This window comes from Onychostruthus taczanowskii, unplaced genomic scaffold, assembly GCF_017590055.1.
Source record: "Onychostruthus taczanowskii isolate IOZ18803 unplaced genomic scaffold, ASM1759005v1 scaffold48, whole genome shotgun sequence".
Taxonomy (NCBI): domain Eukaryota; kingdom Metazoa; phylum Chordata; class Aves; order Passeriformes; family Passeridae; genus Onychostruthus; species Onychostruthus taczanowskii.
Window position 1 is genome coordinate 1,124,159 of NW_024502347.1, and position 12,972 is coordinate 1,137,130.

The window sequence follows — 12,972 nt, forward strand, 5'->3', positions numbered from 1 at the left end:
TAGTAGTTAAGCGACATACTTTCTCTATCCAAAGAGTTCTTGAGCTATTTTGGAATTTTTTTAACAGTGTTTCAGAAAATTTCTATTTCTTGTGCAGGGGACAAGCCCAAGAGTGATGTCTGATCTACAGAAATAATCTCTCTTTAGCAACTATCAAACCCACAGTCAGACTATTCTGATGGCAGAGAAACCTAATATGTGTGCATTCTGGTCATTGTTTAAATGGATAATCATTAAAAGTATAAAATAAATAAGGTCGAAATCAGACTTTGAGATTGCAGTATCTTTAGGAACTGAATCACACAAATCTTTACCTTAAGAGAATTTTCAACAGCACCACTCCGTACCAATTATTTCTCTTTAATGGGAAATTTACAAATAAGGTATTTGTTTGAGAGTGTCGTTAGTTCCTCTTTGCGCTTTTCAAATTGCTGGGTAAGATTTTGGACAGAGAAAGGGAATTGTACAGGGCAACCAAGTCCCTTAATTTGGATGAAATTACCCCTAGTAATTTAGTTCTGCAGGGAGTCACAGCTGTGATATTCAGGAGTTTATGGTCTTGAAAGCTGCCAGGATGAAATTCTGCAAAATGCATTAAGAGAACAAGTTTCTAAGAGGAATATATCTGATTTCTTTATTAACTCTCTTTAGGAGAATGTTTTGTTTTTTTTTTTTACCTAGAATCTAATCATAAATTGTGTAGTTGAGGGACTGTAAAATAATAAAAATAAATCTAGTAACTGTTTTTTCTTTTGGTGAAGTAAAATGTAGTATTTAATGTATTTGAAAAGTTAAAGGTAGCTACTTTCTGTCAGCGCTCTAGTGAGCTCTATACCTGACTTATACTACAAGATGGGGATTTAAGTTTAATGAGATGCTTGCCAAGAGATAAAACATTACTTAGTACGCACGTTACAGATGTGCTTTTATTTAATTTTTACTTTACCCCAAAAGAAACACAGTTATTGTATCTCATCAGAGTGCAATTTAAATACCCTTCCCCTCCACCCCCCCAGTGTGTTGTTGATTATAAGTAAAAATGGACTGGTATCTCTTTTTCAAAACCTAGTGTACAAAAGGCTGACAGTTTAGCTTTCTGACAGACAATTTTTGCTTATGTGGAAAATATTGTTGTGCACAGAGGGTTAGATTGGCTGATATAATATGTCTTTTCATACAATCCAAACAACAGACACAATAAAGACAAACAGGCATTTGTTTAGACTGTTGAATGAATCTTCAAATTAAATTGTGAATATCTCAACATTTAAGGAAATCATTTAAGACCCCTTTTTTTGTTAATTGCAGTGAATACAAGCGGTGTAGTAGGTGGACTTTCAGAAAAATATATCCTTATCAAATTTAGGATCTTGGGCTGTACAAAAAGTTCTGGTGCTAGTTAAGAATTAAGCAACTGGAAGCACAAATTTACCAGCCTCAAGTCAAATGCCTGCAGCTTTTCCAGCTCCTCCTTCAGCTGCACATCTCTGCTCCCACCTGAATCCATGCATGCAGTTTGCCTGCCCGGCCCCCTTGCAGTGTGTCAATCACTGAGCCGGGTGGCCGTGGCACCAGCCAGCTTTTCACCCCGCTGAGGCTGTAAACCACGCAGGGCTTTTGTCTCTCTGCCAGCTGGCAGGCCAAACAAGTGGCTTTGTAAGCCAGACCGTGCACGGCCCAGGATTACGCTGGGTGTGCGACGTGGGATTTACCTGATCCCTCTGTGTAGGCAAGTTAGATCCATGGCAGGATTCTCCATGTGCTGCGTGCCACGTCCTTCTGCTTCCTGAGTAATGCTGTCCTAATGTGGTCTGCTAGTTGGAATAATGGTGTGCTTTTCAGGGAATGCCTGTTACAGGTCTTGAAATTCTACAGTATGTCTTTTCCATGAAGCCTTCTGCTGTGTATCTTAGGTTTAAAGAGAAAATTATTATGCTTATTGTTGGGGATTGACTGACTGATTATCCTCTGGTGTGTTATCCCCCTCTGTGTGTGTACAAAATGTAGAGTTTTAAGCAAGGAAAGGGACATTATAAATCAGACTGGCTGCACTTGCTCATTGAAGAGATGGAGTGTTAATAAGGAGTTTGTAGAACAGTGTTAATAATATGGTATCACTTACTCTGTGAGCGTTTTAATATTAAACCAAAGTACTGTATTTATTTATTAGAATAAATTGATTAAGTTTTTGTCTTCAGAATGTACACAGGTTCAAAGAGAAGTATACTAAGTTTTACTTTTGTTGGAAATGTCTCCAATATATGACATACAGTTAGAAATCTTGCAGGATTGCCAAGCAACTCTGAGCAAGTACCTTTGGTGTTATTTGTGTAACCAACAACTCAAAGGAAAAGCAGCTGAAGTATAAAAAGATCTAAGACTTAAATTTTTAGATGAGGTAAACCTCAGTTATTCTAACTGAACTTTTGCCAGCTGATAACAACCTGTACTTCATGACAGGTATAAAATATATAGGGTTAGTTATGACTGCAAAAATACCTACAGAAACTGAGACTCCTAGCTGACATTCAGATATTATAATACTTCTTTCACACACTTAAAAAGGTTTCTGAGCAGCTAATTAAAGCTATTAAAAAGAATAAAAGACACTGTGATGAATTAGAACCTAAGGGTAAAAAGGAGGAAACTTCTCCAGGAATACACAACCTTGCCAAGTGTAATAAACTTCAAAAGCCAAGCTGAAAATCAAATAAATCCCATCTTTAGCCTCACAAAGGATGTTGCCAATTTGCTTAGGTAAGAAGACAGAACATTCCAGGAACTGCAAGCCTTCTGGAAAAAACCCTGCTTTCTGCCCTTTTATGATCACACAGCAGAAATCCAGCTTGGTGTATGTACATATGTATGTGTACACTTGTATGTGTTACAGGAGCTCGAGTGAAAAAGCAGTTTTCAGCTTAAACAGGTTTTTCTTTAAACCATTGCCAAAGGCCCTAGTGATAGCGGGGCAGGGGTAAAGTTGTCCTCTCATCTTGCATAAAGGGACATTACTACCAACCTGCTTCTATAAAATAAATATAATTATTTATAGATAAAATGTATGTGCTGAAAGTACTCTTTGCTACTATGTCAGAAAACTGTTTTCAGTGTTGTTTGTGATTTTAAAAAAAGACCCCAAGCTAATGAAAAGATCTGCTGCTTTATCTAATGGAAGTCTCATGCAGGTTGCAAAGGTAGCTTTGAGGCACACCTGGGCTTCACAGGTGTGGTAACTGAAGAGCAGAGAGGGAGAGAAATATGAGACTAAATAGCTATACTGTTTCCAGAATTAAAAGTGCAAAGCTTATCAGTTATGGTGACTTTTCCATTAATCTTTATCTAGATTTTAATGAAATAGAAAAAACTCTTTTGAAATCGAGAAAGATATGTAGGCTTTACCAGGAGTGGGTAAAAATAGTTGAAATCCCTGTTTAATGTGTTGTGTTCATGTAGTATTGTTTTCCTGTGGATCTTACATAAAGCTAATTGATTATTCCTAACGACTGTGCTAAAAGTCGGGGGGGGGGGGGGGGGGGGGGGGGGGGGGGGTGGCTCTGAATTAGACAGAGAAGGCTCATGTTGATTAAACAGATTAAAAAGCATTTGACTATTTTCATGTGTTGGAACATAGAATCACCTCCCATTAAAGCCCATTGATCTCAGTAGCATAAGCTTAAGTGATTTGCTGGTTTGGCATCTCAGTGGGCCCTCAGTGGACCTGCTGCCTACATGCAAGAAATGCAAAGTTTGGCTTGCTGATGCCATAAAGATAAAATCTAAACCTCAAGATAGAAAGCAGTTTTTAGTAGCAAAAGGATTGTGAAATGGAGTTGGTAAACGTTATTAGGTACTTCTGAACTACCAAATGATATTTTACAGCTACAGTATGCAATTTGTTGAACTACTTAGGAGAGACAGAGTTCTGATATCTATTTAGGTGAGAAAAATTTCCTGTGAAGCTAAATAGAGGATAATGTGCTAGAACATTACAGCCAGGTTTGTCACAGAGTCTGACAATATCTTGCCATGGTGATAGTGCTAGATGAATCTGTATTTGCTGTAAAAGACCCAACATGCAAGCAGTACTGCTTTATATTTTAACCAATATTAGGCAATTCCAGATTAATGCAAACAAAATTTTTCTGGTGAGATTTTTCTTAAATGGCAATATCCCCTTTCAGTGTCACTGCAGGACATTACAATGAGAAAAGCTTTCCGGAGTTCCACGATTCAAGACCAGCAGCTGTTTGACCGCAAAACTCTGCCAATTCCTTTGCAAGAAACTTACGACATTTGTGAACAGCCTCCTCCACTTAACATTCTCACCCCTTACAGGTTAGTATAACAAAATTAATCAAAAACTATTTCTAGCTTATTTTATGTAATAGAGAGGACATATCCAGGCACCTTGCTCACATGGAGTAGCACTTGAGTATATTTTATACTTGACTAGAAAACTGGGAAGCTGCTGGAGGAATGAAAGCAGCAGAAGACATTATAAGCATTGAAACTTTACTCCATTTTACTCAAATCTTCTCAGTGTGACATGGTAGGAAAAAGTAGTTTTAAAATTCTGTATTTATTAAACCATATAATGTACTTGGATGTGAAGTGAAGAAATTAAACAGGTGAGTGTGTAGAAAGAAGGATGTTCAATGGAAATGAATATTGTTTGCTCTCCCAGAGATTTAGTTTGAATCAGTAGCTGAACAGAAGCAGCTACACAAATTTGCTCAATATTTTAACAGCAAGATTTGAGTTATTGGAGTGGGACTTCTATGATCGTCTCTTCTTATTTTTCTTTTTTTTTTTTTTTTTGTCTTGTGTTAAAGTTATCTTTCTAAAATTAGGACCTTGAATGCCAGGAAAAATAGTAAAAAGTGTTGGTGCAGGAGGTCAATGATCATCTCTTTTGTGCTCCTCAGTAAAACATTTCAGGATCTGAGATACTATATATTCCTTAATATGATCTTGCTTTGTCTTAATGTTTGGATTCATGTCTTGTCAAATATATAGTATGCCCTGTTTGTGTCACTGTATTTCAGGGATGATGGAAAAGAGGGTTTGAAGTTCTATACCAATCCTTCATATTTCTTTGATCTGTGGAAGGAAAAAATGTTGCAGGACACAGAGGACAAAAGAAAAGAAAAGAGGAAGCAGAAGGTACGTAAGTTAACTTTATACGGCTTCTCTTTGTTTTTTCCTAGAAAGGGTCTGCTTGCAGATATGCTACTTTAATAGCAATCCAGACTTGATAGAGACATCTATTCAACTAAAGCTACTTGTATTCATTCAGTTCCACCAACTTTAACAATTAAATAATAACAATAATAGCAGTAGTAGGAAAATAATATAGAAGGACCTAAAGCTTTCATGCTGTCTTAACATAACCAACTTTTGCCAAAGCTTTTAAATATTGTAGCAATGACTCAGAAAAGAAGGAGGAATACAGCAGGCGTAAAGAATTTCACTTGAACATATATTTGTAAGACAAAATTTTGACAATCTTACAGCTGGAAAAGCTTGAATGAGATTCTAATAGATATGTTTAAAATAGAAAGAAATTAGTAGGAATAAAACATTTTGCTTATATTTTCTTAAAATTAAACAAGCACTTTTGCAAACGGTAATGCTACTTTTTTATTTGACCATTATGCTGTAATGTCTCATATGTAGTAGAGAGAGTAAATATGAGTGTCAGATTTGTATATTTCAGACTTAGAATAAAAAGCAACTTAAACAGGTATTTTTGCCTATATTATTCAGGTTCTTAGCCACTAGTCTGATGTTTCCAGCTCTTACAAGTCTCTCTGGTGCACATATTATGTTTAGCCTGAAAGAAAATTTTTCTTGCTTTTGAAATGGGATTGTTTCTTATAATTTTGTGGCTGATGTTTATACGCAAGTAATTAAAAAAACACTGTCTCAGTTGTCAGTTTTGTTTGCACAACTCTCCTACAGCAGAAAAATCTAGATCGCCCTCACGAACCAGAGAAAGTGCCAAGGGCACCTCATGACAGACGGAGAGAGTGGCAGAAGCTAGCCCAAGGTCCAGAGCTCGCAGAAGATGATGCTAACCTCTTACATAAGCACATTGAAGTTGCTAATGGCCCAGCTTCACATTTTGAATCAAGGTTCCTTTCTGTTTTTTCTATCCTTTATGAAGTGTATTCATACTGCGTAGTGAACATGCATGAGAAATGGTCAATGACGAGGTGCTACTGCTCCCCTTGAAACGCACTGGAAATCACTGATTTAGCTTCTTCATAACTCAGTTCTGAAATTCTTAGTGTGTCCTTAAAGGAGTAGTTACTCTGCTGTTATTTTTAAGGGTGGCATGTATCCTCATTGTATCCTTGAGGATGTGCTGTCCTCTGCAGCTTGATGAAGGTGTAGTGTCGGTGCTGCAAGCTTGCACCCAGGTGTGTCACTGCATTCCAGTCCTGACCCACAAAATCCCCATTGTTCCAGCCTCTTGATTTTTCTTAGGCAGACACTGCCAAGACTATATCGTGTGTGTGATGTGAACAAACATCCACTTGGAGCTCAATGAGAATGTTGAGCTTCTCTTTACTCTTGAACAAATCCATTATTTGATTGACATTTCTGGTTATAGCCTATTACAAAATCCAACCTGTTGAATTCTCATTTCACAGCACGTATTTGCTGGTGGCTAAAAGTAGCATTTCACATGGTAAACACCTGCTGTGCTTGTGCTTCTGGTCTTGGTGCAAAATCAAGCCCGTTTTACCAGCCAAGAAACATCTAATAGCAAAGAGTGCTGACAAGTAATGTTAGGTAATTTGGGGATAAATTTTTGGCTTTGGGGTTTTGGGTGTTTTGTTTTGTTGGTTTTTTATTTATTTATTTAATTAATTAATTAAAAAGTATTCATTGTCCTCTCAAAAACTGGTTAAATTTTTTCCCCTATCTTTCTGTGGTCAAAAGCACTCCATAAGAGAGTATTTTGTTTAGCTTTGTAAGGCCTTCAAACAAGCTCAGTAGTGGCGGTGAGTAATTATGACAACTCTAGGAGAGAGTGTTTGTTGCCTGAAAAGTAGAAAAACCTGCTTGTAGAAAACTTAGCTCAATTCAGAGTGGAAAATGCTCTCAGTGCATTTCACTCAGTGGGGTACAAGTTAAGTTATGGTGATTAGCATTTTTCTAGGAACAGCTTTATAGAATCTCTGTAAGCTGCTGTGTCAAGTCATTGGCAGAAACATCTGCTTTCCTGCTGTCCTTTTGTTATGTTGTATGTTGGGTTCCACTTTAGACATGCTTGTTTTGTATCCAGGACCCTGGCCTAAACCTTGATTATCTCAGTACCTTATTGCAATTATTAATAATGCTGAAGTGCTTGGGAGCACTGCATGTGCAGAACATGTTGTTCAGATACAGAGCAGCACCATGCTTTGAAGTAAATGAGGAAGAATTTCACCCCTGAAGAATTTAATAGGCTTAGATACTACAGTGGTGGCAGTATATGGAGATGTAGAGTGTTGCTGTACTTGTTGGAAAGTGTTCTACAAACACTTTTGCTCTGAATTTAATAGAATTTTTTACAAATAAAATTCTGTAATTGAATAGTTAATTAAAATTTACTAACTCATCAGGTCCTTGAGGTGTGTCTAAAGTTGTCATTAACAAGTTGAATCATTTTTATTTAGTGCTACTACTCAATAATAGATATTGATTGAGTCCTGTGTCTATTAAAGCAGCAAGTTCTCTTTATATATTGGAATAAAGATCCTCTGACAGAAGTTCAGCTAAATTATTCAGTTGTAAATTCTACCATTCTAACATCGATGGATGTTTCATGAATGCTATAAAAGAAGAGCAGTTCTCATTGTATTGCTGTGTTTATTTAACTCAAAATAATGTGTCTAATAAACACTAAGGTCACACACATACTGTAGAAACTATCTGATACAGCTGTCAAAATCAAATCCTTGAGCTGCTAGAAGTAATAACAGGGAAAGTAGGATAAATTATTGAAAAGCCTCACTGCATAATATGCAACACTAGTGGAGAGAAGATACTTGCATTCAGAAGTCAGACTGAAGTATAGAACAGTGGCTGAGGGCAGTGACTCCTGCTAAAGTTGAAGCTGGATCATTTCTCCCTGTTTTTCTACAGATCTCAAGCATACGTGGACCACATCGACGGGTCGTATTCGCTGTCCGCCTTGCCCTACAGCCAGATGTCTGAGCTGCTGAACCGGGCCGAGGAGCGCGTGCTGGTCAGGCCCCACGAGCCGCCGCCGCCGCCTCCCATGCACGGGGCAGCCGAAGTGAAGCCCGTGCCTCCCTGCGTGAGGTACGAGCCAGAAAGCCACGTGCGGATCCATCTCTCGGGGCTGGGTTAGTTATCTACCACCCTGCTGGTAGCTGTCAGCGTTATTGCTGTGCTGCCCAGAAATCCCAGGGGCTGTGGCAGCCCACTGCCCCAGCGTGCCTGCGGGAACAGAGCCACCAGGAGCTGGATGGGAAGGCCGGCATCCAAATCGCGCAGGATGCTCTGGTGGAGACAGGCCTCAGCTTGCCATCAATACTGCGACCGTGTTGCCTTCTGAGTTGAATGGCAAGACAAAGAACTGTATGGGAAATGCTTCTGTGGAATATGTTGGCATTTCAGGATGTAGCTTTGGAGTTTTGGAAATTTGTACAACTGAGATGTGTTTCAGCCTACATGAAAGGAAGAATATATTACAGTAAGACAGTCAGCTGTCAAAACTATGTATTCATTGCATTTGCTAAATTGTAAGTGCTTCTCTCTCCCAACGTGGCTTTTTTTCCCCTACATCTTTGTACCTTTTCAGAAGTGGATACCTACATAGAATATTTTCTAGAGCTGAAAATTTCTTTGTCACTCCCCTATTTTTTTATACCAAAAGTCTTACTTTATGGTCAGGCACATACAACTTAGAATAGAGGATACTTAATTCAGATGGGGTTGTTATATCAGCAAGACGTTAGTCTCTTGAAAAGAATGATTTTTGCTGCTTAGGAGATAATACACAAAAATGCACAATTCTTTAGATTAATTTACCACAACAGTTTAAAGAAATCCTCTGGTGGTCTTTCAGGAAAATAAATGTACTGTTCTCTCTTCCTTTCTTCAGTTCACCTATTCATTGTCCTATAATGAGTATCTAGCATATAACTGTACCTCTCTGTACACAGTATTGATGACCTTTGATATTAGTCTCACTCGTTTTGTCATCACACCTTAAATATATATTTCAAATTAACTTGTTCTCATTGTTTGCATTGTTTTGTTTCGGTTTTAAAGTTCTGTGAATCAAAACAGTTAATCAACTGCTAGTTCCCTGACTTGAGAAAAATAATTTGGGTTTATTCAGGGACAACAGGGAAGAATTATACTGCTACAGGAAACCTTTGATAAAGATGCAGGTACACTGTATAAGAACATGGATTTGGTTAATAGCTGAATTTGAGCAGAGGTCTTTTGGAAACCAGTTGCAAGCTCCATAATGAAAATTAGACTTCCTTATTTGTGAGGTGTGGACAAACACCCTGAAATCACCATAGTACATAATGCTCTTTAATGCCCAGGTTTCAATGTTCTAAAGTTACAGAAATTAATCTATTACTATTTTTTCCACTCTCTAGCTCTAATAACTTTGTTCTGTTATTGGATGTTGCAGTTCTACTCCTGGCTTGGTAGAAAATCGCCCTCAGTCACCAGCAACAGGCAGAACACCGGTGTTTGTGAGCCCCACTCCTCCTCCTCCACCACCACCACCTCTTCCATCTGCTTTGTCGACTTCATCATTAAGAGCTGCAATGACTTCCACCCCTCCACCCCCAGTCCCACCCCCACCACCCCCTCCCACAGCTGCTCTGCAGGCCCCAGCTGTGCCACCTCCGCCAGCTCCTCTCCAGATAGCTCCTGGAGTTCTTCATCCAGCTCCACCTCCAGTTGCTCCTCCCCTAGCACAACCCTCTCCCCCTGTCACTAGAGCCGCCCAAGTGTGCGAAGCTCTACCCGTTCACCCAGTTCCTCCACAAGCTGAAGTACAGGGACTTCCACCACCACCCCCGCCTCCTCCCCTGCCACCTCCTGGCATTCGACCCTCCTCCCCTGTCACAGTTGCAAACCTTTCCCACCCTCCTCCTGTTCTGCACCCTCCTCCCACAACCATTGTCCCTGGCCCTCATGCACCCATAATGCCCCCATCTCCACCGTCCCAAGTGATTCCTGCTCCTGAGCCCAAACGCCATCCTTCAACTCTTCCTGTGATCAGTGATGCTAGAAGCGTTCTGCTGGAAGCAATACGGAAAGGTAACGTTGGCTATTAAGCAGCAAAAAGAACAATCTCAGAAACCTGCTAAATACACATGACCTTTGAAAGAGGGAATATTTCACATGTATAAGAAGTTAGAGAAATGCATCTTTAGTCTATTACTGTTTCCTATCCCCTAGAGTGTATGCATTGCCAAGTAGACAGGTTTTTTTCAATTTGTAATTGCACTTATCAGATGTTTAGTTTGGATGGCAAAACTGGTTCTCAGTGGAAGTGAGATTACAGAAAAAAGTATGTGTGCTTGTAGATGATCTGTGGAGATTATCTTTCTGTTTCTGTTTACCTGCAAATGTAGCTGGTTTTGATCATCTACAGATTGTGTAGAAGACAAAAACATTGGTTTTCACAGACTATTAGATAAAAGCGAAACTGATCAATTGGCACTGGAATTTTGGTCATCTGTCACTGTCTTACAAGATATAAGTGATGTTCAGAAGTCATTGCTGAAGACTTCAAGCTGTTAAGCATCTGATCTGGACACTGATCTCGGTGCAGTAGTGGAGCAGCCTTTGCATTGCAAGGTGCCCATGGCAGAGTGCAAGGGAAGGGCAGAGCTGCAGGGCAGTGTTTTCCTGATGATCTCATGAGGAGTTGTGTGTGCCAGCTGTACCTTTCAGCTTGTGGTGCCCATGGCCAGGAAAATCCCCACTGGCATCAGAACACACACATTGGTGTGTGCTGCTGTTTGATGGTGGGGTATCTTTCGGTAGCTAGGATCTCTCAAATGCTTCAAGTCCTATGTTCTTCTTCTCTTCCCCTGGACTGCAGCACAGCTCAGAATCTGTATGGTACTGTAATATCAGCTATAGCACTAATTCAAAATATTTTTGCATGTCTATATGCACATGAATTGATAACATCATTGAAGTCTAAAGAAATGTTGACAACAACTGAGTACAACAGGGGTGCGTAGAGAATGTCAACAAAAAAGAGAAACTAGAACCTGCTGGTATAATCTAGGTGATTGCTGAAAACAGTTTTTACCAAGTCATACCCAAAAAACAAAGGCTTGAGTTACCACAGGTTTCCTCTCCAAGTAATACTTTATCCCAAACAGGGTTACAAGAGTTCCTTCTTGTTAGGATACTCAAATATCTATAAATTTTCATTAAAATTATGAATAGAGAGTCTAGAAAATGCAAACAGCAAAATGGCTTAATCACTTACAATGGTACTAAAAATGTATTTTAATGGGAAATCAGAACCAGGATATTATAGTAGAAGGACTCAAGATCTTGTCTGCCGCTGCAATTCTGACATCCTTCTCTTTGAAAGCTTGACAAAAAAAATTCTACCTGAGCAGGACAGCATCCTGTGTGTTCACTTTTGCTTGCAAAGCTTTCTGTGAATCATGACCTAAATACATTTGCAGTGGTGAAGGAGGAGAGTGACATGTTTGTGCTCTGATGTTCTCCAGGTATTCAGCTCCGCAAAGTCGAAGAGCAGCGGGAGCAAGAAGCGAAGCACGAGCGCATTGAGAACGATGTTGCCACCATCCTCTCCCGTCGCATTGCTGTGGAATACAGTGATTCAGAAGATGATTCAGAATTTGATGAAGTAGATTGGCTAGAGTAAAATTATTACATTGCTGTACACTGCAAAATCGAATGCTAATGTCCGTTGTGGTGCTTGTTCTTTGGAAGTTTGATGGTCATTTCTAGTGTTTTTTGTATTCTTTTCTTAACATAATTAATCCATGTTTTTCTACTTTTCAGTTTACAAAGAGCTCCTAGTGCATCTTCAAAACTAAATGTTTTACAGTGGCTTTTCTTACACATCTCTTTTGGAAGAACATACTTTGTTCCAATAGACCACTAAGTATTAAGCATGGGCAGCTGTTGGTAGAGTAGCAGTTTCAATTTTTTGGCATATCTTAACTGTGCACTTTGTGAATTTTAAGTTGATGAAGGCAACTGAGATTGACATTCCAAGGGCAGCTGTATGTACTAATGAGCCTTATTCCACTTCTGATAGTGTTTTAAAACATTAAACCTAGCTGTCAAAATATCACTGCCTCGATCACACCTGTACACTAAAAGTACATATAGTTAGCAGCACTGAACACACTGAAAAGCAAATGGATCTTTGGGGGGGTTTATTATTGTTTTATTGTTGTTTTTAAATAATTATGGCCTTATTTGAATGTTTAGAGATTCCCCTTCCCTTCTTCCCTCCCAGGTACATATTGTGTGGTACTATTTTTGCCTGCATAATAAAAGTTTAAAGTTTTTTTTTTCCTTGTGAAATCTTTTGACTTAAACATGCTGTGTAACTTATGTAACTGTTAAAATAACAGTTTGATTTAATAAATGGTTCATTTTAAATGTTCCTGGGTGTTGCTCTTTCAATGAAGCCTGATTTTCACTGGTATACCTGAGAGATCCTTGGTTTTCAGATATTTAATCTGTGGTGTACAAAAAGTACTTTACTGTTAGTGTATCTTGAGGAGATGTAGCAGTTAAAATCACTGATGAAAGATGATTTTTTTAAGTGCTGTCTAGCAGTGCAGTGCATGTTTTGCACATCTTTTGTGTTTCTCTTCCCTGGAATAACTCCTTCAAGTCTGAGCACATAGTCAAAAACCTGTTAAGAAGGGAAGCGTGAGAGGGTGCAAGAGCTCTCTTATCCTGTGATCTCATTCCTGG

At 39.0% G+C, this 12,972-nt stretch overlaps 1 protein-coding gene across 1 annotated transcript in view; it reads left to right on the forward strand.

Moving 5' to 3' along the window:
* Positions 1-12,655, forward strand: part of WASF1 (WASP family member 1) — a 28,385-nt gene extending 15,730 nt beyond the window's left edge. The window contains exons 3-8 of the mRNA XM_041414870.1: positions 4,182-4,335; positions 5,046-5,163; positions 5,962-6,134; positions 8,137-8,316; positions 9,668-10,305; positions 11,745-12,655. Coding sequence (XP_041270804.1) covers positions 4,182-4,335; positions 5,046-5,163; positions 5,962-6,134; positions 8,137-8,316; positions 9,668-10,305; positions 11,745-11,902 — 1,421 coding nt within the window. The 3' untranslated portion in view covers positions 11,903-12,655. The remainder of the gene's footprint in view (positions 1-4,181; positions 4,336-5,045; positions 5,164-5,961; positions 6,135-8,136; positions 8,317-9,667; positions 10,306-11,744) is intronic.
* The last annotated feature ends 317 nt before the right edge of the window (positions 12,656-12,972 follow it).